Here is a 22,638-nt window from a genome sequence, read left to right as displayed (position 1 = left end):
GTATGACTCTTCATCTTTTTTACTTAGTTCTGTTGAAGAGTCATACGGACTCGAAACGTTAACTGTGTTCCTCTCTGCAGATGCTGCCAGACCTGCTGAGTTTTTCCAGCTATTTTTGTTTTTGTTTTGACTAATTCAATGTCAATTTTCAATGTGCTCCCGACTCTCACCGGCTTTACGGAACCTACTTACAATAACTTGCAGAGAGAGAAAAAAACATCTTTCAAAACTTGTCGGACTTGAAATATTTCAATCGACAACTCTCAGCTTCAGTCCCTGGTGATCCCGACAAGGTGTGGAATTCAGTAAATGAGTTTTTATAACACGTCTGCAATGAAAACAAGTTTCATTCAGAAAACAATACCGCACACAACATTCCAGGAAAACAGACAAGTCAAATCGTGACATTTTTTGCAGAATGGAATTTGACACCAATTCTGCAAATCTTGCTGAAGATGGCCATGGGAAAGTGGATCAACTCTTTGCAATGACTGGGACGCAGCCCAGGGTGTGTCTCTGGGAGGGTCCCCGCCGCATTCATCCAATGTCAAACTGTCAAACTCTGTCCTGGTTCATAAATGAGTGGTTTTAGCTGAGAGCAGCAGTCCTGGGGGGAGTTGCTGGATCTTCTCCCAGCCAATGTGTGGGGAGTGGAGTGGTAGGACCGCCCTATGGGGATGGGATATAAGGGGGGGAGACAGGATCTGCGTTTGCAGTTTGTAGTTTGTCTCTCACTTGTCTACAACCTCTAGCACCATGAGTATGAGCTTCAAGTCCTCGTTTGGTGGATCAAGCCGCCATGGTTCATCCTCCGTGCGACTCGTCCGAAGCAGCGGGGGCGCGTCCCGCGCTCAGAGTTTGTACAGCGTCGGGATGGGGACCCGTATCGCCTCGGTGAGTCCGAGTTCGGGGCTGGGGAGCGCCCTGGGCTCCGGCTCCGGCTCCTTCTCCATCTCTTCCTCCTCCTCCTCAGCTGGAGGCTTCAATGAGAAGACAACCATGCAGAACCTGAACGAGCGCCTGTCCAGTTACCTGGACAGGGTCCACTCCTTGGAAACTTCCAACAGCAAAATGGAGCTGGAGATCCGCCAGTTACTTGAGAAAGCGACTCCAGCTGTCCGGGACTGGAGCGTTTACTGGGGCACCATTAAAGATATCCGCGACCAGGTGAGACCTTCTAGCTGCCGCTTCTACTGGCAATTCTCTGAGAGAGCGCCCTTAACACCATAAAGCCTTCCAAGGTACCTCACAGGAAGCTGCCAAAACAAATCCAGGCAGACGGAACAAGCTGATATTAAGCTCTGATGACCAAAAGCTTGGTCAAGGAGGAAGGTTTTGAGGAGCATCAGGAGGAAAGTGAGGTAGGGAGTTTGAGGAGGGGAATTCCAGAGCTTGGGGTACAGGTAACTGTAGGGGTGGCCATGCCGAGCCATTGAAACATGGAGGCTGCTCAAGAGGCTGGAATGAGAGGAGTGCAGATGTGGTTTGGGAAATGAGAGTCAATGTTGGTGTGTTTCTGGTGAAAGTCCCACACTGGAGCTGGCTCCGACAGCTTATAGTGATGAGACCTGGCGCATAGGGAGTGAGGGTGGATTAGATGATAGGTAGAAACTGAGGAAACAGAAACAAAACCAGGTGTAGTACAAGTGGGAGCTATGACGAATTCTTTGAATGTTCCAGGCTCAATGATTGAGGGAAGGGCAGCAGACTGCAAGGGGTAGCCAGGGATATGGGGGCAGAGGGGCTGCAGACATGGTGTAGGGGACAGAAAGGCAGTGAACTGGGGTTGGGGGGTAGAGGAGTAGCAGATGGGGGCAGCAGACCTGAAGAGGGGGGACACAGAGGGGCAGCAAACCTGTAGGAGGGAGACCAGTGCAGGAGATGCAAATGGAATGTGGAGCCTGTAGTGTCTCACAACAGGATAATCTAGCACTATAAACTGAAAGCATGGCAAACTGTAAGTGATGTTACTGATGGCTGCTTTCTTCTCAAACTCTGTGAAATTTATTATTAATCTCCATTTTTCACAGATTAATGATCTCATCCTTGATAACTCCAGGCTTATGCTGCAGATTGATAACTCCAAACTTGCTGCTGAAGATTTCAAAACCAAGTAAGTAATAATAAATGTAGCTGTTTAATGTCTTTGAGCTGAGGGTGTGCTTTATTCTCCGATCCCACCTATCCTGTTGATTTGTCTTCCTCATCATCCACTTGCAACTTTTTCCTGCACCTACATCATTCTTACCCTTTGCTGCTGAACAGATGGTATTTGGTCCAAGAAATAATCTTCCAGATTTGGGTATATTTAAAGAATTACTTAACATGTCTCCTGTTATTTCCCTCTGATGGAGAGACCATCTCGATCCTTTCTCAGGAGAACTGTACAGATACTGAAGACCAACCATCTTAGTTATTTCAGAAAGCAGAGAAAACGCTTGTAACTTAAGATGGAATGCTAGTTTGTAAATTAAGCCAGGAAAAGACCAGCTGCTTCATACTCATGATGCCTAGCATGTCCTGACCAGACTTGTCCACCCGACCGGTAGGTAATCTCCTAGGAGAGGCTGAAGTACCTAGGGGGAAGGAGAAATGTGGAATATTCATCCCAACCCACTTGGAAGATGATTTAAATCAGGAATCCTACTGTAGAATGCAAGGGAATACCTCTTAACTCCAGCATTAGACATCAAGTAATGAGAGATTTGCCCCTTCTTTCTGTCTCTATAGATTTGAAGCTGAATTGGGAATTAGAATGGCAGTTGAGGGAGATATTAATGGACTGCGTACAGTGTTGGATGATATGACACTGGAGAAGAGTCAGCTGGAAATGCAGATTGAGGGTCTAAAGGAGGAACTAATCTACATCAGGAAAAACCATGAGGAGGTAAGTAACTTCCATTTTGGTAAATGATTCTACTGAGTTGAATGTTCCTTTAAGACTGGGAGTATGAACTAACTGAATGTTTTCTCTGTAGGAGCTGAGGGGACTGCGTGGTCAGATATCTGGCAATGTCACTGTAGATGTTACAGCCGAACAGTCACCTGATTTGTCTAAGATGCTGGAAGAGATGCGCCAGCTGTATGACGATATCACAAAAAAGAACAAGAGTGAAGCTGAAGAATGGTACAGGCAGCAGGTAATTGGGGGAAATCTGGGGTTATGTTATTCCAATGTGATCACTGAACTATCACATCCTTCATAACACGGCATCAGCTACAGCATTCTCACCTCTGAATCAAAAAGTTCCGGGTTCAAGTCCCAATCCAAAGACTTGACTAACACTCCCAGTGCAGTACTGAGGGAATGCCGTGCTGTCTTTCAGATGAGACATTAAACTGAGTTTCCATCTGTTCTCTCAGGTGGACTTAAAAAGATCCCAGTTCTCACTGGTCAACAATTATCCCTCAAACAAAGCAAATTAACTCTCTATTTTATCTTATTGCTGCTCTGGGATCCTGCTGTGCACAAATTGGCTACCCTGTTTCCTACATTACAAACAGACTGCACTTGAAAATACTTCATCAGCTGTAAAGCACATGGGGAAAGATGTTGTATAAATGCTATCCTTCCTTTCACAGTTGGTATCTCCAGAATAACAGCCCCTATGATAAAAGAATAGAAGCTGATTATTGCTCAGCTGTGAGCAGACAGCATTGCGAGAGAGGCAGCGATTAAGAGGGTGGTTCTTTGGGTCCTAATTAACAGAGGCAGACAGCTCAGTGTAATTCCTTCAACAAACCAGCAAAGAAACAGCTAAAGCTAAAAGAAACCTGGATCTTCAGTTCAGAAAATCAAAATTTAAGTAATTGAGAATAAGTGGCCTCTCTGAGCAGAAACCCAGAGGCTGAATTTTTGCTCTGGCCTCCAACATTGGGTATATTTCCCAACACCATTTGCTTGACAAACTGGCCAATGGTGTGCACTCACCATCCAATTAAGTTTAAGAGATGGCTTCCTGAAGCTGGAAGACCAATAGGAGGTCAGATCATCAGCCCCAGGCTCAGGTGGGCCCTGTCAATGTGGATAGGAGAGAGCAAACCAGGGCTGCAAGATGGAGGCATCCTCTGAAGCCTGCCTGATGCCAGCAGAGGTGCGGGGATGGTGGGGGAATTGGTCCCCGGACGGAGTGCAGGCTCCTGTCCAGGGGTGGGGCTGACTCCTCCCCGTGATCATGTTTTGACCTCGGGGGTGGGGGGGGGTTTGCACATTCTGATTGGAAAAATCAGTCAATGTGTAGAGAGGGGTCCACTGACTAGCCTAACAGGCTACCTGCCACTTGTGGATATGAAGCCATCATCCCTCGGCCTGAATGAAAATGGCCTGGAGATGGTCACTGTGGATAAACCAGCATATTGCCACTGGTGGGAAATTGCAGACCTGCCCAGTTCTGCCTCCATGGCCGATTAAAAATTCATCTCTGAAATTCTCCAATTCCCCATCTTCCTCAGTGTAACACGTAAGAAAATACCTTCAGCATCAGACTGGAAACAATAAACAGGTTGTCATGTTGCTATTTTATATACATCTTGGGATAACATGACATTTGGAGATCTGATTTCAAGATGGCCTGAACCAAATTGGCATTATTTTGGGACAGAGTTGAGTTAATGACAAATGGCAACCTTTGATTGTTCGAACACCAGACAGATAGTGGAGAGTTTGTGGTTTTGATGAAAACCAAGTCCATTGTTGGTTGAAGACTTCTCTTGTTTGTTTGTTTCAGTGTGCGACTGTGCAGCAGGAATTTGTTGTCAACACTGAGGCCCTTCAAGCAGAGAAGTCACAGGTCGTCCAACTGAGGCACACTTTGCAGGGACTGGATATGGAGCTCCAGACCCAGCTCAGCATGGTGAGTACAACGCAGGAGAGCAGCAACCTCAGTCCCTGGCTTTATTGGAAATGCAGGTCTGACTAATCACTGTTTGTTTGTGTGCAGAATGCATCTCTAAATGCGACTCTTAAGGACACTGAGGTTCGTTACAGCGAGGAGTACAACAGAATTCAGCTGACCATCAACAAACTGGAGGCAGAACTGGTGGAAATGCGGCTGAAAATAGACCAACATGTCAAAGACTATGCTGACCTGCTGGATATTAAAAGTAGACTGGAAATGGAAATTTCCACATATCGTCGCCTGCTGGAAGGAGGATCTGGGTAAGAAAGTAACCAAATTGAACCCAGCTCCTGACAGCCTAATCCCCCTAACTAAATATGTTAGACATGGCTTCGGAACTATTACCGTCTGTAGAGTTACTTTGGGGGATTTTGATGAATTTTGTGCTCCTTAATAAGGGACGTTAGTGTGAAATTTGGAACACTTCGCATTTCAGAACCAGTGTCAGGATCAATCCTTGTTACTTTAGCATAGCATAAATTTGGTAATAGAGTAACTGTCTCCCTATCCTGTCCCAGAGATGTTTACGCACCAACCTTCAAAGATCACCCTGTCTGCACTTGGGATATTTTTCCTTTCTCTTCACAGAAATCCTATAGCCTGAGTGGTGTCGCAGTAATCCAGATGTTTGAACACTGAATTTCCACATTGCTCTGTTATTTGTTACTTAGTGGAATTATTCAACAATTGCAATTGTCTCAATGGAATTTCTCTTGCCCTGAGACAGTCTTGAGCTCATAATTGAGGCTGAAATCGGCCATTAATTTACAGATTTCTATAAAACGAAATTCCATTTTCCAAACTGGTGAGATTTGGACTCCTGCTCCCTGGACTATTAGCCCAGTAACAGAACCACTACACTTAAACATCATCTTACTGAGATACTAAACATCAACCAGCTGTAAAATGCTTTGGGACATTCCTGAGGTTCTGAAAAGTGCTTTACAAATGCATATTCTTTCTTTACACTCACACACACCCAGCCCTTGTGATTCTCCTGCTGGAGGGATTCCTGGATATTTACTGATTACTGTTTATTTTTACCAGGCAAGTAACAAGTACACGAAGAACAAATGATATAGGCAAGATTGTGGTCACAGAGGAAATACGTGGTGAGTTAAAGATAACTTTCAAACTTGTCATCAAAGTGACTGCATCATAAGTTTGAACACAGAAGTAAATGTACATCTACAGCTTGTAGTTGAGGCAGCTAGTGTTGAATGCTGAGCGGTTGTTTCCCCGGCCTGGGGTGTCCAGAACAGGGGGAGGGGGGCCCAGTCTCTGGATGAGGGGCTGATCTTTCAGGACTGAGATGAAGAGAAATTTCTTCCCTCAAAAGTGTTGTGAATCTTTGGAATTCTCTACCCCAGGAAGCTGTGGATGCTCAATGATTGAATACACTGAACGTTGAAACTAATTGACCTTTGGTCGCCAGAGGACTTGAGGAATATGAGTTCAGGTGCTGAAGTGGAATTAAGGTCCAAGGTCAGATGAATAGTGGAGCAGGTTCATGACCAATTGTCTGATGTTCTTAACATGCTGAGTGACAGAGGCAGAGAGAGTCAACAGTTCCCAGACCCCTCATTCCATAACTTTACTGTCTGCTGTGTACTGAGTCATGCACAGCAAGAACGTCTGTCTGCTCCCAACCAGAGGAACAATTAGGCTGCTACAATTCACTTCACTGCCCCAATAATTAGAGAAACAGAAATCTGGTTGGGTCCCCACTCCTGATTTGATATCCATTGAAGTCTGTACGTATTCAGGAAAGAATTCAACTCCTCCCCCAATGCCCTCGTGATTGATTAGCCAGATAACCCTGACCATCCAAACCCACCTGAGTAATGGCCACATTCAGCATTCGGCTGCTCATTCATCCTGTGATATCCTCAAGAATGGAGGCTAGTGGGAAATCCAGGTACAGAGCCAGGGATCATGAGGGAGAATGGACTGGGTGGTGAATTGTGCTCTGTAGTCTTCTTGGGCAGGATTTAAGAAATAAAACTGATGGTGTAGAATATACTGCCATCTTGTCTAATGCCACATAAAATACTTAAATGCCACACAGTATAAAGCAATAAATACAATGCAAGGATTGAGATGTTGGGGAACCTATAGAGGGAGAAAGGGGCAGGGCCCAGCAAGATGGTGGTAGTGAGTGGCCAATGAGGAATATAGGGGAGGGTCCCAGGAAGTGCCTTATTGGGTGACAAATGACAGGGGAGTGAGGAGGCGGAGCTCTGAAGATGGGTGTGATGCATGACCAATGAGGAGAGGGTGGGGACAGAAGGTCCTGTGATGAAACTTCCAGGAATATGTACCGCAAGTTGGCAACCAAGGTGTAGTCAGAACTGTAACATCATAAATTTAACATTAGCAACTACTGATTTAATGAATGCATCAATTAGTCTCCTGGTTATTTCTTTTTCTTAAAGAACCTGTCATCACGAAGAGAGTGAAGACTGTGGTGGAAGAATCGATTAATGGGCAAGTGGTTTCTTCACATACGGAGGAAATCGATGTCAACTAATAGAATGTTCAACACTTTGTCCTTTTCCCAGCTTTTTCCAAAGTATAAGTCATCTAACAAGATGAGATAATCAAACCTAATAAACACAACTCTTAATGATTTCCCTTTCTCTGTATTTCTGAGGATTTAATAAAGTCTTGTGGGAACAGTTATCCTCATTTGTGTTTTCAGCTCCTCCCAGCAGACACACGTCTTCCTCCTAATATCTCTGGAAACTTCAACCAGCTCCAATGTCTAGGGGCCAGGGGGTTAGCACAATCAGAGACCAGGAACCTCGGGGTGGGATTAGAAAATAGGACATTCCCTCTGTTGCAAATGAAACAAAGGTTTTCACCAATTACAATCTATATTTCTACAATAGCTTTAATCCCAAAGTGTTTCACAGGAGCACTGACTCTAAACCACAGGGAGACATTAGGGTAAGTGACCAAAAGCTTGGCCAGCGATTTGGTTTGAAGGAGCCTCTTAAAGGAGGAAAGAGTAGAGAGACAGATGTTTAGGGAGGGAATTCCAGAGCTTAGGACCTCAGCAGCTGAAATTATGGCTACCAATAGGTTTTCCAAAACACCAGTAGGAGGCAGGAGCTACCACTGCTCCACACAGTTACAACCCTTTCCAGCACTGTCTGTGGGCCAGGGGAACAGGCTTGCCCCCCATCGCATTTCAAACAAATGCTAACCCAGCTAGTCACAATTTCCCACCATCTATCCCATTCCACACCCCCCCCCCCCCCCCCCCCCAACTCCACAGACACGATTTCTTGATCCCTCCTGCACCTGATTGCCAAGTACCATCGCCGAGGGTCGATCCTCTCCCTCCCCCACACTTCCTCCCTCCTGCCATTTTCTTTCCCACCCCCCCCACTTCCCTGCACCCTCGCCTCCCTTCCCTCACACCATCTCCTCTCTCCCCTGCATTCTCCTCCAATACAAGGATGTAAATGTCATGGACCATTGAACCTGCAATGGTCTGCCAATACTGGACTGCCTAGACTCACAGGGTAGAATGTTCCTGGCCCAGGGTTGGAGGCAGGAAGGTTGGTGAAATGGATGGGGGAGATGTTGGGCGGCCATGTCGCCAGCAACAGGAAATGTGATTGATCGTCTGGGTAGCCATTGAAACCACGTGTGGCCAATTAACTGGAACCTCCCACCTCCGTGGGTATTTGCCTGTGCTGGGAGGGCCCACCACCCTGTAAGGGGACAGCTGGGTGGCAGCCTCCTGGGCGGGGGGGTGACCTTTAACGGACGCTCCATAGAGAGACCCACTAGCAGAAATGGCCACCCTCACACCCATGGCGCAATCAGCATTCTGTGACCACCCCCCTGCCAATGGGCAGGGCCTGGCTGCCAGGCTTCACCTTCCTTGACAAAACCTACCTGATCTTCAAGGGCACCCCTCCACCCCACTCTCCTCTCTACAGGGGTTCCAGGCCCAACAATGGCTACCTTGAGCCCTGACGTTGCTGAGCTGCCGGCTCTCTGATTGAACGTTATGGCTGTGCCACTGTCTTTAATAGGAGGGTGGTTCCTCCTGATTGCCAAAGCAGGGTTGCTACCCTGTCTCGGCTCGGGTAGTGGAACTTAACCATCAGCCAGGAAATTCAACCCAAACATAAAGGTTGACAGATTAGGCATGATGCTACAACATGGTGAACTGTCACAGCAGCTGATCCAGGCAGCAGTCACCACCTTCAAGAAACAGCACGGCTATCTCTAATAAAAGCAAGGGAAGGTTATTGCAAACTGGAGGAACAGCACCTCATCTTCCAACTAGGCACTTTACAGCCTTCTGGACTGAATATTGAGTTCAACAGTTTCAGATCATGAACTCTCTCCTCCATCTGATCCCCCCTTTTCCAATAATTTATACTTTTTTTACAAATATTTTTTTTTTCTTTTGCCTCTTATTTTTAAATTTATTTCGATCTATTGTTTCATCTCCACCTTTTAGCCCATTTCGATCCCTTCCCTCCACCCCACCCACACTAGGGCCATCTGCCACTAGCTTGCTTCCCTTAATGTCCCCATTAGCACATCTTTCAGATAATGTCACCACCATCAACACCCCTTTGTCCTTTTGTCTATGACATCTTTGGCAGTCTCTTCTTGGCCTCCACCTATCACTGGCCCCCGATCGAGCTCTCCTGTCCCATCCCCCTCTACCAGCTTATATTTCATCTTATTTCTATATGTCTTAGTTCTGATGAAGGTTCATACAGACTCGAAATGTCAACTGTATCCCTCTCTGCAGATGCTGTCAGACCTGCTGAGCTTTTCATGGTACTTTTGTTTTTGTTCTAGATTTCCAGCATCCACAGTATTTTGCTTTTATCTTAGTTGTTATTTGAAAATTACTTAGCTCAGCTAGTACTGGCCTTAATTCCTTTCAGCAGGTGGAGTATAATAATTGCTCAGGAAATTATGGGCTGGAGAATAATACAAATCTAGTCCTGTGGTGAAGGATTACTCATTACAGAGCCTGTCATGGGAGACAACAGGTTCAGGATTTATCATGCAAAAGAATGTGGCTCGGTGGGTCATACTCTCACCCCAATCTGAAAGTTGTGGGTTTGAGTCCCAAACCAGAGCCTTGAGCACAAAATCCATGTTTCCACTCCCAATGCAGTACTGAGGGATGCTGCACTGTCAGAAGTGCCATCTATTTTCCTGAAGAGACATTAAAATGAAGCCCCTTCTGCCCTCTCGAAGGCCAATATTCAAAGATGCACAAGAGAGTTATTTCTGGTGCCTGGCTAACGTTTATCCCTCAATCAATATCATTTAAAACAGATGACCTGATCAAGTTTATGGGATCTTGCTGTGCCTAAATTGGCTGTCATGTTTCCTACATTAAAATGCTGCCTACACTTCAGAAGTCTATCACTATTTGTGAGGGCTTTGTAATGTCCTCACGAAAGGTGATATATTTTCATGTTTTTTTGATCTAACCAACCTAATAGAGGATGGACAAAGCATCATTTTCATTTTTATCTGTCTATACTTTCAGCTTAAAGGGTAGAATTCTCCCCCCGCCGTTGGGTGGGTTATGTGGGGGCAGGTATGGGAGGTGTGGACCCAATCAGGTCCGTGCAGCCATTTGACTTGTGCAGGCCAATTCAGGCCCACCCAACAGTGCGGGTGGGGTTCCCTGAGCGTATACGCATGAAAGAGTGCAGAAATCTCCCTGAGGCTGCAGGGAGGTTAATTTTAACTTTTAACATTTCAATAAATTGTTGAAGAAATTGTTATGACATTGTCCCCTTATGTGAAACTGTCACATGAGTTGGGAAATGTACATTCATTTCAATAAAAATTTTTGAGAAATTATTAAATCATTCTTGAAACCTCCTCCTGCCCGTGGATGAGGTTCCGTGAGAAATGCGAAGGCCGCCTGGACTCTTCACCTGCTCCCCCCGCCCCACCCACCGCACCACCCACCCCCCCACCCCCCCCCCCCCCCCCCCCCACCCCCTGCCAGCCTTAAGGTTGGACAAGCAGCCCCGTCAATTATTTTAATTGTTAGTTAAATGGCCTTAATTAGGCCTTGGACAGTTCGGTGGGTGCACAGCTGACAGCTGAACTGAAAGTCTAAATGACGCGGGGTGATGTCGGGACACATGCCTGACGTCACTCCACATCATTTTACACCTCGGCTACCGAGCCTTGGCTCCCACTTGCTGAGCCGAAGATTCTTCCCAAAGAGAAGGCATTACTTTATATAGAATTTGCATATGGAGGGGCATTGGGTGGAATCGTCTCAGGTTTGCACTAAGTGCGGTAGCTGGCTGGGTAAAACAACGTTTTACCCGCTGGCTGCGATGGTGGGTTTTCAGGCCATAGCACCCCAAACCTACTGCATTTCCGGGAAACACCTCCTTTCCAGGGTGGGCGGGCTCTCGTTCGCCCACCGCGCTATCGCCTCGCCGCTTCATCACGCTGGGCGTCACATTTAAAGTCCAGCCATGCGCACACCTCTCAGTGTTTCCCGCCAACGACTGCTGCAGGGAAGATGTCCACAAAAGGCAAAAAGACTGCGGCCCCCAGGTTTAGCGAGGCGTCACTGGAACGTCTTCTGGATGCTGTGGAGACCGGCCGTGATGCCCCCCTATCCCCGCTCTAACCGCAGGATGGGCAGTGGTGTGACCAGCCAGGTTTGGGAGGTGGTGGCAGCTGTGGTCAGCGCCAATGCCCTTCAAAAGGGGACAGCCACCCAGTGCCACAAGAGGATGAATGATCTCCTCCGTTCCACCAGGGTTAGTTACTCTTCTCATCACCCTCAACTCACACACTCACAAACCCATCACACACCCACAGGGCCCTCACTCACTGCCGGTTTAACGGACATCACCATTCACTCTCTCTCACACTCACTGTTACTGTCCTCATCCCGTCCAATGGACCACTCACAACCCACACAGGCAAACTTATCATCTGGCACAGCAGGCGTCCTGTTAACAGTCTCCATCTCTATTCATGCAGGACAAGCTGGTACAAAACAAGAGGGAGAGGTCACAGACTGTTATAGGAATGCCTGAAATCAGGGCCCTCACAGGTTTTGAAAACAGAGCCATCCAGCTGGCCGGTGATGACTGGAACCGGTCCTGTACTGACAGTGAGGTTGGCGCTGCTCTACCAAGTGAGGGTCCAGCAGTGCAACATCCATCAGACAACCATGCTGTGAGTGATGTGTCCTCTTTCACAGTCCACTGCCGTGCACTAACTATCTCCCCTTGCTTCCGGAGGCACATCTGGGAAACAGCTGACAGAGTCCACAACCCAGGGCTTCCATTCAAGCCTTGAAGGAACCTCGGAAGAGGAATCTGAAGGTCCCCTCCCTGAAGTCCCATCACAGCCTCACCCACACCCTCCACCAGTGCAGAGACACACACCTCGGTGGGACCTAGCTTTAGAGTAGCCTTGCGATCACAATCTGGTGAGTACATCGCTCTGTCTGATCCACAGCAGGTGAGGGCAGGGACTTCCCAGGTCCCCAGCCCTTGGAGGACTGCTGGAGGCCAGAATGTTGCTGAGTCTGAGTCAGATGACAAGTCCCTGCACTCGGTCATGTCACAGTTGCTGGAGCTGCAAAGACAAGCTCAGGAACATCAGGAAGGGATGTCCACTGCACTCCTCAGATTGCTAGGCACGATGGAGGAGTCCGCTGTCAGTCTGAGGTAATAGCGCTGGCATGACAACACACCGATATCAACACTGGTAGGATGGCAGGTGCCAGGGAGACTTTGGTCCAGGACATTGCTCCTGCACTGCAGCGTGGGCTGAACTTCATCATTGATGCCATAGTTGGCCTCTAACAGTGTGTACGCGAGAGGTGTGTGGGGCAGCTCGATCTCACTCCATCTACCCCTTCTCCTCAAGGAGTCAGCTAGGGGCCCTCGGGCACCCATAGGGAGGAGGATCAGCAGGTGCACACTCCGGGGCCATCCACCCAGGTGACTCTGGGAGTGCCCGGCCCATCCGAGTCCCCTCTTCCTGTGACCTCAGCAGCTCCAGCTCCACAGGCCGAGGAGGCTGCCACTGCCACACAGCAGGACCCAAAAGTAGGCCAGGGCCCTCCGGGTCTCGGCCCTCCAGAGGACGCCCGCCAAGGTCATGAGGAGCAGTCAGCAGACTGCCTCCATCTTCACTGTGGATGTCTGGGGAGTACCAAGGTGTGGTGGCAAGGTTAGGAAAGTTAAGGAGATGTAACTCTTTCTGAGTCAAACAATTAAACTAAATTAACAAACTGAGGGATAAAATAAGCACAGCCCCTAAGTCAGGTCAGCTGTAAAACCAAAGACAAAGTTTAAAGAAAACTTACAAACATCAAATCAAAATGTGGTGAAGAGGGTCGATAAAACACCCCAGCCCCCCTGGTGCCCACCGGGAATGGAAGGCCTCGACAGTTCCGGCAGACACGGCTTGCTCCCTCTCCAGGGACACCGGCTATGAACGTAGCTGTTTAAGAAGGCCAAACAGTCGGGCGGGACCACCCCCTTGATCGCCCGCTGCCTGGACCTGTTAATAGCCAACTTGGCCAGGCCCAGGAGCAGGTTCACGAGGAGGTCCTCCTCCCTCTCAGCCCCCCTCTGCACCGGGTGTCCATAGATCAGGGGCGTGGGACTGAAGTGCAAACAAAACATTAATAAAAGGTTTTTTAAATAACTGAAAAGGGAGTGCAGCCTACAACACCCTACGTAAACGTGGTCCACGGACTCCACAAGACCACAAAAAGGGCAGGTGTCCTGGGAGTCCGTGAACCTATGCATCCTACGATTATAGGGGACTGCTGTATGCAACACCCTCCAACCCAGGTCCCCGATAGAAAGGGGGAGGACACCTCCGTAGAGGGCCTCCCATCGGCGGCCTCTGCCGCCGGACAGCAACAAGGCACGCCAGGGCGTGTCCGGGCGGCGGACAAGGGCGAGAAAATGGAAGGTGTGCAGCAGCAGTCCATACAAAAAGCTCCTCTTTGCCGTGCCAAATGGCACAGAGGTCATGTCCCCGAGGCGGCTCATATTGCGGGGCACCAGCACCCGAGGGAGGGTTCGGGGCTTGGGGCCAATGTGGAATTCTGTCCGAACAGGGGAACGTTCAGCAGGAAGACCACCGCACACCTGGGCCACCTCAAGATCTAAAATTACATCAGGTCCGAGCACAACCGTTCTCAGGTCTTGGATGGTATCGGCCACGAGCCCGATGCTCACTGACACGCAACACGCCAACTCCTGCGGGTTAAGGAGAATTAGTCGCACAGCCTGGGCACGAGTGTTAATCACTTGTACAAACTGTTCACTATTGTCAATAAACTCCCAGGAACCTCTCCCTCTCTGTGGCTCCTTGTTCTGATGAACAGCGTTCATGTGAAACCTTTCTGCACAAGATAAAGGCAGGTGTCTCAGTCCAAGGCCTCTTCCCTGTGTCTGTGCAGCCTTCAGACCACAGTGATGGTCCAGCCTCACACTCCCTGGACACATTACTGATGCCTGCACCTCGATGGTGCTGGTCATTGCTGCCAGAATGTAGTGGGCAGGCACCACAGAGTTCTCTCATACTCTCTGTGTGCTCTCAGCATCTTTAATGTGGGGCTGGCCCCCATCTCTTCAGCATCTGTGACCAGTGACACTGTGTTCCTGAAGGGCTCAGGTGTTGAAGGCGGACAAAGGATTAGATGCTTTTAAAGTTTCACGGCTGCATTTCTATGATATGACCCTGATCACAGAGCACAAGTGAGCTGCCCTCGGCCAGACAGGAGTCAGACATTCTCAGAGGCTGTGTGAAGATCTATGCAGTGTCCTCACTGCAGGTCATCATCATCCTCCTGTAATCGAGCGACTATTAGGGCCTCTACTGTGTCTCCATGACAGGAGCATTATCACAGAGGGTATGTGCATTGCCATAAGCCAGACTGGAGTCAAATGTTCACAGATGCAATGTGAGGATCTATGGGGACACCTCACTGCATCTCGTCATCATCCTCCACAAATATAGCAGATATGAGGCTGCCCGAGCAAGCCTGCCTCGTCCAACCAGTGCGAGGGTCTCATCCCTGTCATTGTCGGCCTCGAGGACCTCCTCACACTCATCCCTGTTGATGTTTTCCTCATTGGAGGCGGTCTCCATCTCCTCTTCAGCCAGCTTCTCTCCCCGTTGCAGTGCCAGGTTATAAAGGGCACAGCAGACAATGACAATGTGTGACACCCTCTGTGGACCATATTACGGGGCCCCACCAGGCTGGTCCAGGCACCGGAGCCTCATCTCCAGCATCCTGACGGTCTGCTCACCCAAGGTGTGAGCTGCAGCATGAGCCTCGTTATACCATCGCTCTGCTGCCGTCTGAGGCTGTCACTCGTGTATCATCAGCCACGGCCTCTGTGGGTAGCCCTGGTCCCCGAGGAACCATCCCTGTAGCTTCAGTGGACTCTGGAACATGTCAGGGATCTGTGACCGACTGAGAATGTAGGAGTTGTGCACATTCCCTGGGAAGTAGACCTGTAGGATGTGTTTGTGGTGGTCGCACACCAGCTGCACATTCAGCGAATGGAATCCCTTGCGGTTGTCATAGTTGACTGTGTGTTGTGACGGAGACCTGAGTGCTATGAGAGTGCAGTTGATCGCACCCTGCACCTGTGGGAAACCCGAGATCTGGGCAACTCCAATCGCTCCTGAACCCTGGCTGTCCCAGTCCCGGGCGAAATGCACAAAGTTGTGTATCCTCGCGAAGGTGGCATCTGTGACCTCCTGAGTGAATTTTTGGGTGGAGGCTTGTGATATCCCACAGGGGTCACCTGTGGAGCCCTGGAAGGAGCCACTGGCATAGAAATTAAGCACCACAGTCACTTTCACAGCCACTGGCAGTGGATGCCCTCCATGTCCCCTTGGTGCCAAATCCTGCAGCAGGTGGCAGATGTGACTGACCAGTTCCCTAGATATGCGCAGCCTTCAGCAACACTGGTTCTTGGTCATCTACAGGAATAAAAGGCGGCATCTATAGACTCTGGGTCTAGCTAGGCGCCGACCAGCGATGTGGCTCTTCAGTGGCGTGTGTGGGAGCCACAGCCGCCTCTTCTTCCTGAGGGTGCTGCTCCTCTCTCTGCGCAGCTAGGCACCTCAGTCACTCTCTTCTCCATAGTCTTCGCTCTCTGTACACCATGAGGCATACAGTTAGGTCACCAGGCTCCATGATCCTGATGTAGTCCTCCCACAGGATGAAAGAGAGAGACCGCGTGGCTTAGCATGGATGTACTAAGAACCTGAAACAAAAATAAAAATAAAATTACCTGGAAAAACTCAGCAGGTCTGGCAGCATCTGCGGAGAGGAACACAGTTAATGTTTTGAGTCCGTATGACTCTTCAACAGAACTAAGGAAAAACAGAAGAGAGGTGAAATATAAGCTGGTTTAAGTGGGGTGGGGTGGGGGGGGGTGGGGTGGGACAGGTAGAGCTGGATAGAGGGCCAGTGATAGGTGGAGATAACCAAAAGATGTCACGGACAAAAGGACAAAGAGGTGTTGAAGGTGGTGATATTATCTAAGGAATGTGCTAATTAAGGGTCGACAGCAGGACAAACAAGGTACAGATAGACCTGGTGGGGATGGGGTGGGGTGAAGGAATCGAAATAGGCTAAAAAGGCAGAGATAAAACAATGGATGGAAATACATTTAAAAATAATGGAAATAGGTGAGAAAAGAAAAATTTATATAAATTATTGGAAAAAAGGGGATCGGAAAGGGGGTGGGGATGGAGGAGAGAGGTCACGATCTAAAATTGTTGAATTCAATTTTCAGTCCGGAAGGCTGTAAAGTGCCTAGTCGGAAGATGAGGTGCTGTTCCTCCAGTTTGCAATAACCTTCCCTTGCTTTTAAAGATTTTCCTTTTCCCACCTATTTCCATTATATATATATATAAAAAAAAACCACTAGAGCTATACCTTGAGTGCCCTACCATCCATTCTTAATTAGCACATTCGTTTAGATAATGTCACCAACTTTAATTTTAACACCTATGTGTTCTATTGTACTATTGTCGTTGACATCTTTTGATGATCTGCTTCTATCACTGCTTGTTTGTCCCTACAACCACACACCCCCACCCCCCCTCCACCTCTTTGTCTCTCTATCTCTCCGCCCCCCACACACACACCTTAAACCAGCTTATATTTCAACTCTTTCTTGGACTCGAACGCAAGTTCTGTCGAAGGGTCATGAGGACTCGAAACGTCAACTCTTTTCTTCTCCGCCGATGCTGCCAGACCTGCTGAGTTTTTCCAGGTAATTCTGTTTTTGTTTTGGATTTCCAGCATCCGCAGTTTTTTTGTTTTTATCCAATCATAACAATGTGGCTGCGCCTGAACTGTCTCAGCTGCAGAGGAATGGTCACTTTATACAAGGTGCCCCTAATGTGTGGCTGCTTCCCTCAACCACCCTAGCCCCCATCCCGAATGCTTGAGCGCTACATTTAACCACAGGGCAGCCCTAGCATCTCCCCCCCCACCACCACCCCCCAAGTCATCTCAATGGCAGGATAGCTCTTGCCCATCCCAATGTGCCTCAACCTTGAAGTCCATCAGGCGACCCTGGTGAGCGCTGCAAAATGCAGTCCGCCAAGTGCACACCTTTTATGTGTGACTCCAGTGATGGAGGACAGTGCGGGTGAGTTACTGTGGGTTGAAGATCAGGAGCCATCTTCCCTCTTCAGGTGAAAGACAGAAAAGGCAAAGAAGTCGATTTTAATTTGCTGCAGTTTCTTTTTTATTCATTCATGGCTTGTGGGCATCGCTGGCTGGGCCAGCATTTATTGCCCATCCCTAGTTGCCCTTGAGAAGGTGGTGGTGAGCTGCCTTCTTGAACTGTTGCAGTCCATGTGGTGTAGGTACACCCACAGTGCTGTTAGGGAGGGAGTTCCAGGATTTTGAGCCAGCGACAGTGAAGGAACGGCGATATATTTCCAAGTCAGGATGGTGAGTGACTTGGAGGGGAACTTCCAGGTAGTGGTGTTCCCATCTATCTATCCTTGTCCTTCTAGATGGTAGTGGTCATGGGTTTGGAAGGTGCTGTCAAAGAAGGCGTGGTGAATTCCTGCAGTGCATCTTGTAGACGGTACACACTGCTGCTACTGTACATCGGTGGTGGAGGGAGTGAATGTTTGTGGATGTGATGCCAATTAAGTGGGCTGCTTTGTCCTGGATGGTGTCAAGCTTCTTGAGTGTTGTGGGAGCTGCACTCATCCAGGCAAGTGGGGAGTATTCCATTACACTCCTGACTTGTGCTTTGTAGATGGTGGACAGGCTTTGGAGAGTCAGGAGGTGAGTTACTCACCACAGGGTTCCCAGCCTCTGATGTGGTAACTCCCAGGATGTTGATAGTGGGGGATTCAGCAATGGTAATGCCATTGAATGTCAAGGGATGAGGGTTAGATTTTCTCTTGTTGGTGATAGTCATTGCCTGGCACTTGTGTGGTGTGAATATTACTTGCCACTTGTCAGCCCAAGCCTGGATATTGTCCAGGTCTTGCTGCATTTGGACATGGACTGCTTCAGTAACTGAGGAGTCACAAATGGTGCTGAATATTGTGCAATCATCAGCGAACATCCCCACTTCTGACTTTATGATGGAAAGAAGGTCATTGATGAAGCAGCTGAAGATTGTTGGGCCTAGGACATTATCCTGAGGAACTCCTGCAGTAATATCCTGGAGCTGAGATGACTGACCTCCAACAACCCACAATCATCTTCCTTTGTGCTAGGTATGACTCCAACCAGCAGAAAGTTTTCCCTCTGATTCCCATTGACTCCAGTTTTGCCAGGGCTCCTTGATGCCACACTCGGTCAAATGCTGCCTTGATGTCAAGGGCAGTCACTCTCACCTCACCTCGGGAGTTCAGCTCTTTTGTCCATGTTTGAACCAAGGCTGTAATGAGGTCAGGAGCTGAGTGGCCCTGGCAGAACCCAAACTGGGCATCAGTGAGCAGGTTATTGCTAAGCAAGTGCCGCTTGATAGCACTGTTGATGACCCCTTCCATTACTTTACTGATGATGGAGAGTGGATTGATGGGGCAGTAATTGGCCAGGTTGGATTTGTCCTGCTATTTGTGTACAGGACATACCTGGGCAATTTTCCACATAGCCGGGTAGATGCCAGTGTTGTAGCTGTACTGGAACAGCTTGGTTAGGGGCACGGCAAGTTCCGGAGCACAAGTGTTCAGTACTGTTACCAGAATGTTGTCAGGGCCCATAGTCTTTATAGTATCTTGTGCCTTCAGCCATTTCTTGATATCACGTGGAGTGAATTGAATTGGCTGAAGACTGGCATCTGTGATGCTGGGGACCTCCAGAGGAGGCTGAGATGGATCATCCACTCAGCACTTCTGGCTGAAGATTGTTGCAAATGCTTCAGCCTTATCTTTTGCACTGATGTGCTGGGCTCCTCCATCATTGAGGATGGGATTATTCATGGAGCCTCCTCCTCCAGTGAGTTGTTTAATTGTCCACCACCATTCACGACTGGATAAGGCAGGTCTGCAGATCTTAGATCTGATCTGTTGGTTGTGGGATTGCTTAGCCCTGTCTTTCACATGCTGTCCTGCTGTACAGGGCCTTGGTGAGACTACATTTGGAATACTGTATACAGTTTTGTCTCCTAACTTGAAAAAGGATATAATTGCATTAGAAACGGTTCAGAGGAGGTTCACTTAACTCATTCCTGGGATGAGGGGCTCCTTCTATAAAGAAAGTTGAACAGGTTAAGTCTATACCCATTGGAGTTTAGAAGAATGAGAGGTGATCTTATTGAAACATATGATCCTGAGGGGATTTGATAGGGTCAATACCTGGATGTTGTTTCCAATTGTGGGAGAAGACCAGAACCAGCGGACATAGTTTAAGAACAAGAGGCCTCCCTTTTAAGACGGAGTAGAGGAGAATTTTCTTTTCTCAGAGCATCATTAATATGTGGAATTCTCTTCCCCAGAAAGCAGTAGAGCCGGTTATTGAATTTATTCAAGGCTGAGTTAACATATTTTTGATTGGCAAGGGACTCCACAGGAAAGAGGAGTTGAGGCATATCCAGATTGGCCATGATCGTATCGAATGGCAGAGCAGGCTCGAAGGCCTACTCCTGCTCTTAGGTCTTATGTTCCTAACAGCATGAGAGACTATTCCAATATCTCATGTAACAGAATAATTTCCAGTCATGCATCATCTTTATTCCCATAAGAGAATGGTCTTTTGGACATAGGACCAAAGACCATGGTGCCACAGATCACCAAAGATGTCAAAACTCCAGAGGGGAGTGATCAAGAAAACTCAGGGATTTGCAGTTTGGGGCAATAAGTATGCCGCTGGAAAGATTTAGGGCTTTTGGCTCTTTGTTCTAACCAGGGCTGAGAACTTAGCTGAATATTTTTGTGTAAGTAAAAGGGTAAAGAGTCTGGCAGAGTGATAAATTATTGGCACATTTCACTTGCATCAAGGCAAGATGGCAGAATGCAAGTCTACAAGATGCACTGCAGGAATTCACCAAGGCTCCTTAGGCAGCACCTTCCAAACTCACGACCTCTACCATCTAGGAGGACAAAGGCAGCAGATAGATGGGAACACCACCACCTGGAAGTTCCCTTCCAAGTCACTCACCATCCTGACTTGGAAATATATCACCGTTCCTTCACTGTCGCTGGCTCAAAATCCTGGAACTCCCTCCCTAACAGCACTGTGGGTGTACCTACACCACATTGACTGCCGCGGTTCAAGAAGGCAGCTCACCACTACCTTCTCAAGGGCAACTAGGGATGGGCAATAAATGCTGGGCCCAGCCAGCGACACCCATATCCCTTAAATGGATAATAAATGAATAATTAAGAAAAAGTTCCTGGGCTTCAGAACGGAAGGAGTGAGAAACTGAAAATCTCTAATGGTGAAGTTCACAAGTGTTTTGGAACACAAATCAACCTGGACACTTAACTTGGAAATGCTGCTTTGAAATGTTACAAAGTTTTCAGAATAAGTGATATTTCATGCAAATCAACTCACCAGACTTGATTCCACCAGCTACATCCTTTGATCTTTGGGTGTTGTCACATTATCTGCCAATGCATGTGGGATGCCGAACTGCCCTGGTGAGATTTTTATTGAAGACAAATTTAAAGAATGCACTGCAGTCCTAATTAGATAGGCAGCAAAACAACATTTTTGGAGAAGATATAGGGAAGAGTGGGTGGACAAATGACTTGTACAACATTAACTTTTGACTGGCAGTGTCGTCACTCAGATTTCTGTCATACAATAACAGCAGCAAGATAAAACTTGTCGCGGTGCTTCACACAGACAATTATCAAACAAAATCTGATACTGAGCCCCATTCTGAAATATTAGGACAAGAGACCAAAAGCCTGGTCAAAGAGGTAAATTTGAAGGAGTTTATTAAAGGAGAGAGAGGAGCAGGGAGACAGTGAGGTTTACAGGATGAATTCTAGAGTTTAGGGTCAGAGCCCCTAAACTGACTTCTGGAGTTACACTGCCGAAACTGGCTCCTTCACCCCAGCATCAGACTAGTAGATCAAATTTGTTGTTGATCTTTGAGTCTGTTCTGAGATGGCTCAGCCAAGAGAGAAGGAAACACTTTCAATTATAAAGCTCCTTTCATAATTTCAGGACACAGCCATGTGCAGGGTACAAAGGACTTTTTAACTGTCGTGAGGTAGGAGACACAGCAGCTGGTTTTGCACACAGCAAATCCCACAAACAGCAACATGACAAATAACCAGAAATTCTGCTTCAGCGACATTGATGGAAAGATAACTATTGGCCAGGACACTGAAGAGGTCTGCCCTACTCTTTTTCAAAATTGATCCATGTGATCTTTTACCTGAGAGGGCAGATTGGGGTCCCAGTTAAATGCCTCATCTAGTAGACAGCACCTCTGCCAAGGCAACACTCCCTCTGTGTTGGTACCAGGAGTGTTAGCCTGGATTTTAGACTCAAGTCTCTGGAGTGGGACATGAACCCCACAAGCTTCTGATTGAGAAGTGAGGGCACTACCCACTGAGTGACAGTTGACACCAGTAGAGATCAGTCTCCCAGATTGTGAACTAAACAAGGGCTACTTACCTTTAGCAGTCTCCTCGATTTTGATTGATTGGGCTTCATGGAGCTAACTCAGGCATTCATTGACTTCAAACAATCAAACTTTCTTTGTTTTACTCCAATGGCTTAGGACAAAACTAAATCACCTTGTGATCGCCAAATAAATCAGCTTTACCTGGCATTCGGTTCAGGAGCAGGCCCGAAGGGCCGAGTGGCCTACTCCTGTTCCTAATTTGTATGTTTGATCCCTGAATTCTGCTGAGCTTCCTATTAGCCAGAGCTGAGCTCTACAGTTAGCCTCAGTACCCTGAGGAAGGGAATGATTAGCCTGAGTTCCTGCAGCTGATCACTCCTGCTGGAAATGGTGGCTGTCAGTTAATGAGGATGGGCTCAGACCTGCTTATGAAAAATAAGATGCCAAGATTCAACTGTCCAGACTCACATATTAAAAATACCCACTTGGGTCTGGTCGGTTTTATCCGTCCTGGCACATTAACCTTTTCGGGTGGAAAGGGGCAAATAGTGAAAGCTTGACCTGTCAGTTTGGAGAGTTGGTTACACTGTGATTTTCATCAATGCCTTCCCGATCTCAGTCTTGACTGTGCAGCCCAACATACAAACATGTGAATTAGG

The 22,638-nt window shown here is 47.9% G+C and overlaps 1 protein-coding gene across 1 annotated transcript; it reads left to right on the top strand.

Annotated features, from left to right (window-relative positions):
- Nucleotides 1–645: 645 nt before the first annotated feature.
- Nucleotides 646–7,580, top strand: LOC121269037 (keratin, type I cytoskeletal 19-like). The gene is made up of 8 exons (XM_041173431.1): nucleotides 646–1,167; nucleotides 2,031–2,113; nucleotides 2,731–2,887; nucleotides 2,979–3,140; nucleotides 4,728–4,853; nucleotides 4,941–5,158; nucleotides 5,946–6,010; nucleotides 7,334–7,580. The coding sequence occupies exons 1-8, from the start codon at nucleotides 757–759 to the stop codon at nucleotides 7,426–7,428; spliced, it is 1,317 nt and encodes a 438-aa protein (XP_041029365.1). The 5' UTR covers nucleotides 646–756; the 3' UTR covers nucleotides 7,429–7,580.
- Nucleotides 7,581–22,638: the final 15,058 nt, after the last annotated feature.

Source organism: Carcharodon carcharias, chromosome 23 (assembly GCF_017639515.1).
Source record: "Carcharodon carcharias isolate sCarCar2 chromosome 23, sCarCar2.pri, whole genome shotgun sequence".
Taxonomy (NCBI): Eukaryota; Metazoa; Chordata; class Chondrichthyes; order Lamniformes; family Lamnidae; genus Carcharodon; species Carcharodon carcharias.
This window is presented reverse-complemented; position numbering and strand designations above follow the sequence as displayed.

Coding starts and splice junctions, on each gene's coding strand:
- LOC121269037 (XM_041173431.1), top strand. CDS start 757: ATGAGTATGAGCTTCAAGTCCTCGTTTGGTGGATCAAGCCGCCATGGT. Junction 3,141..4,727: donor AAGAATGGTACAGGCAGCAG/GTAATTGGGGGA, acceptor TGTTTGTTTCAG/TGTGCGACTGTGCAGCAGGA. Junction 5,159..5,945: donor CTGCTGGAAGGAGGATCTGG/GTAAGAAAGTAA, acceptor TATTTTTACCAG/GCAAGTAACAAGTACACGAA.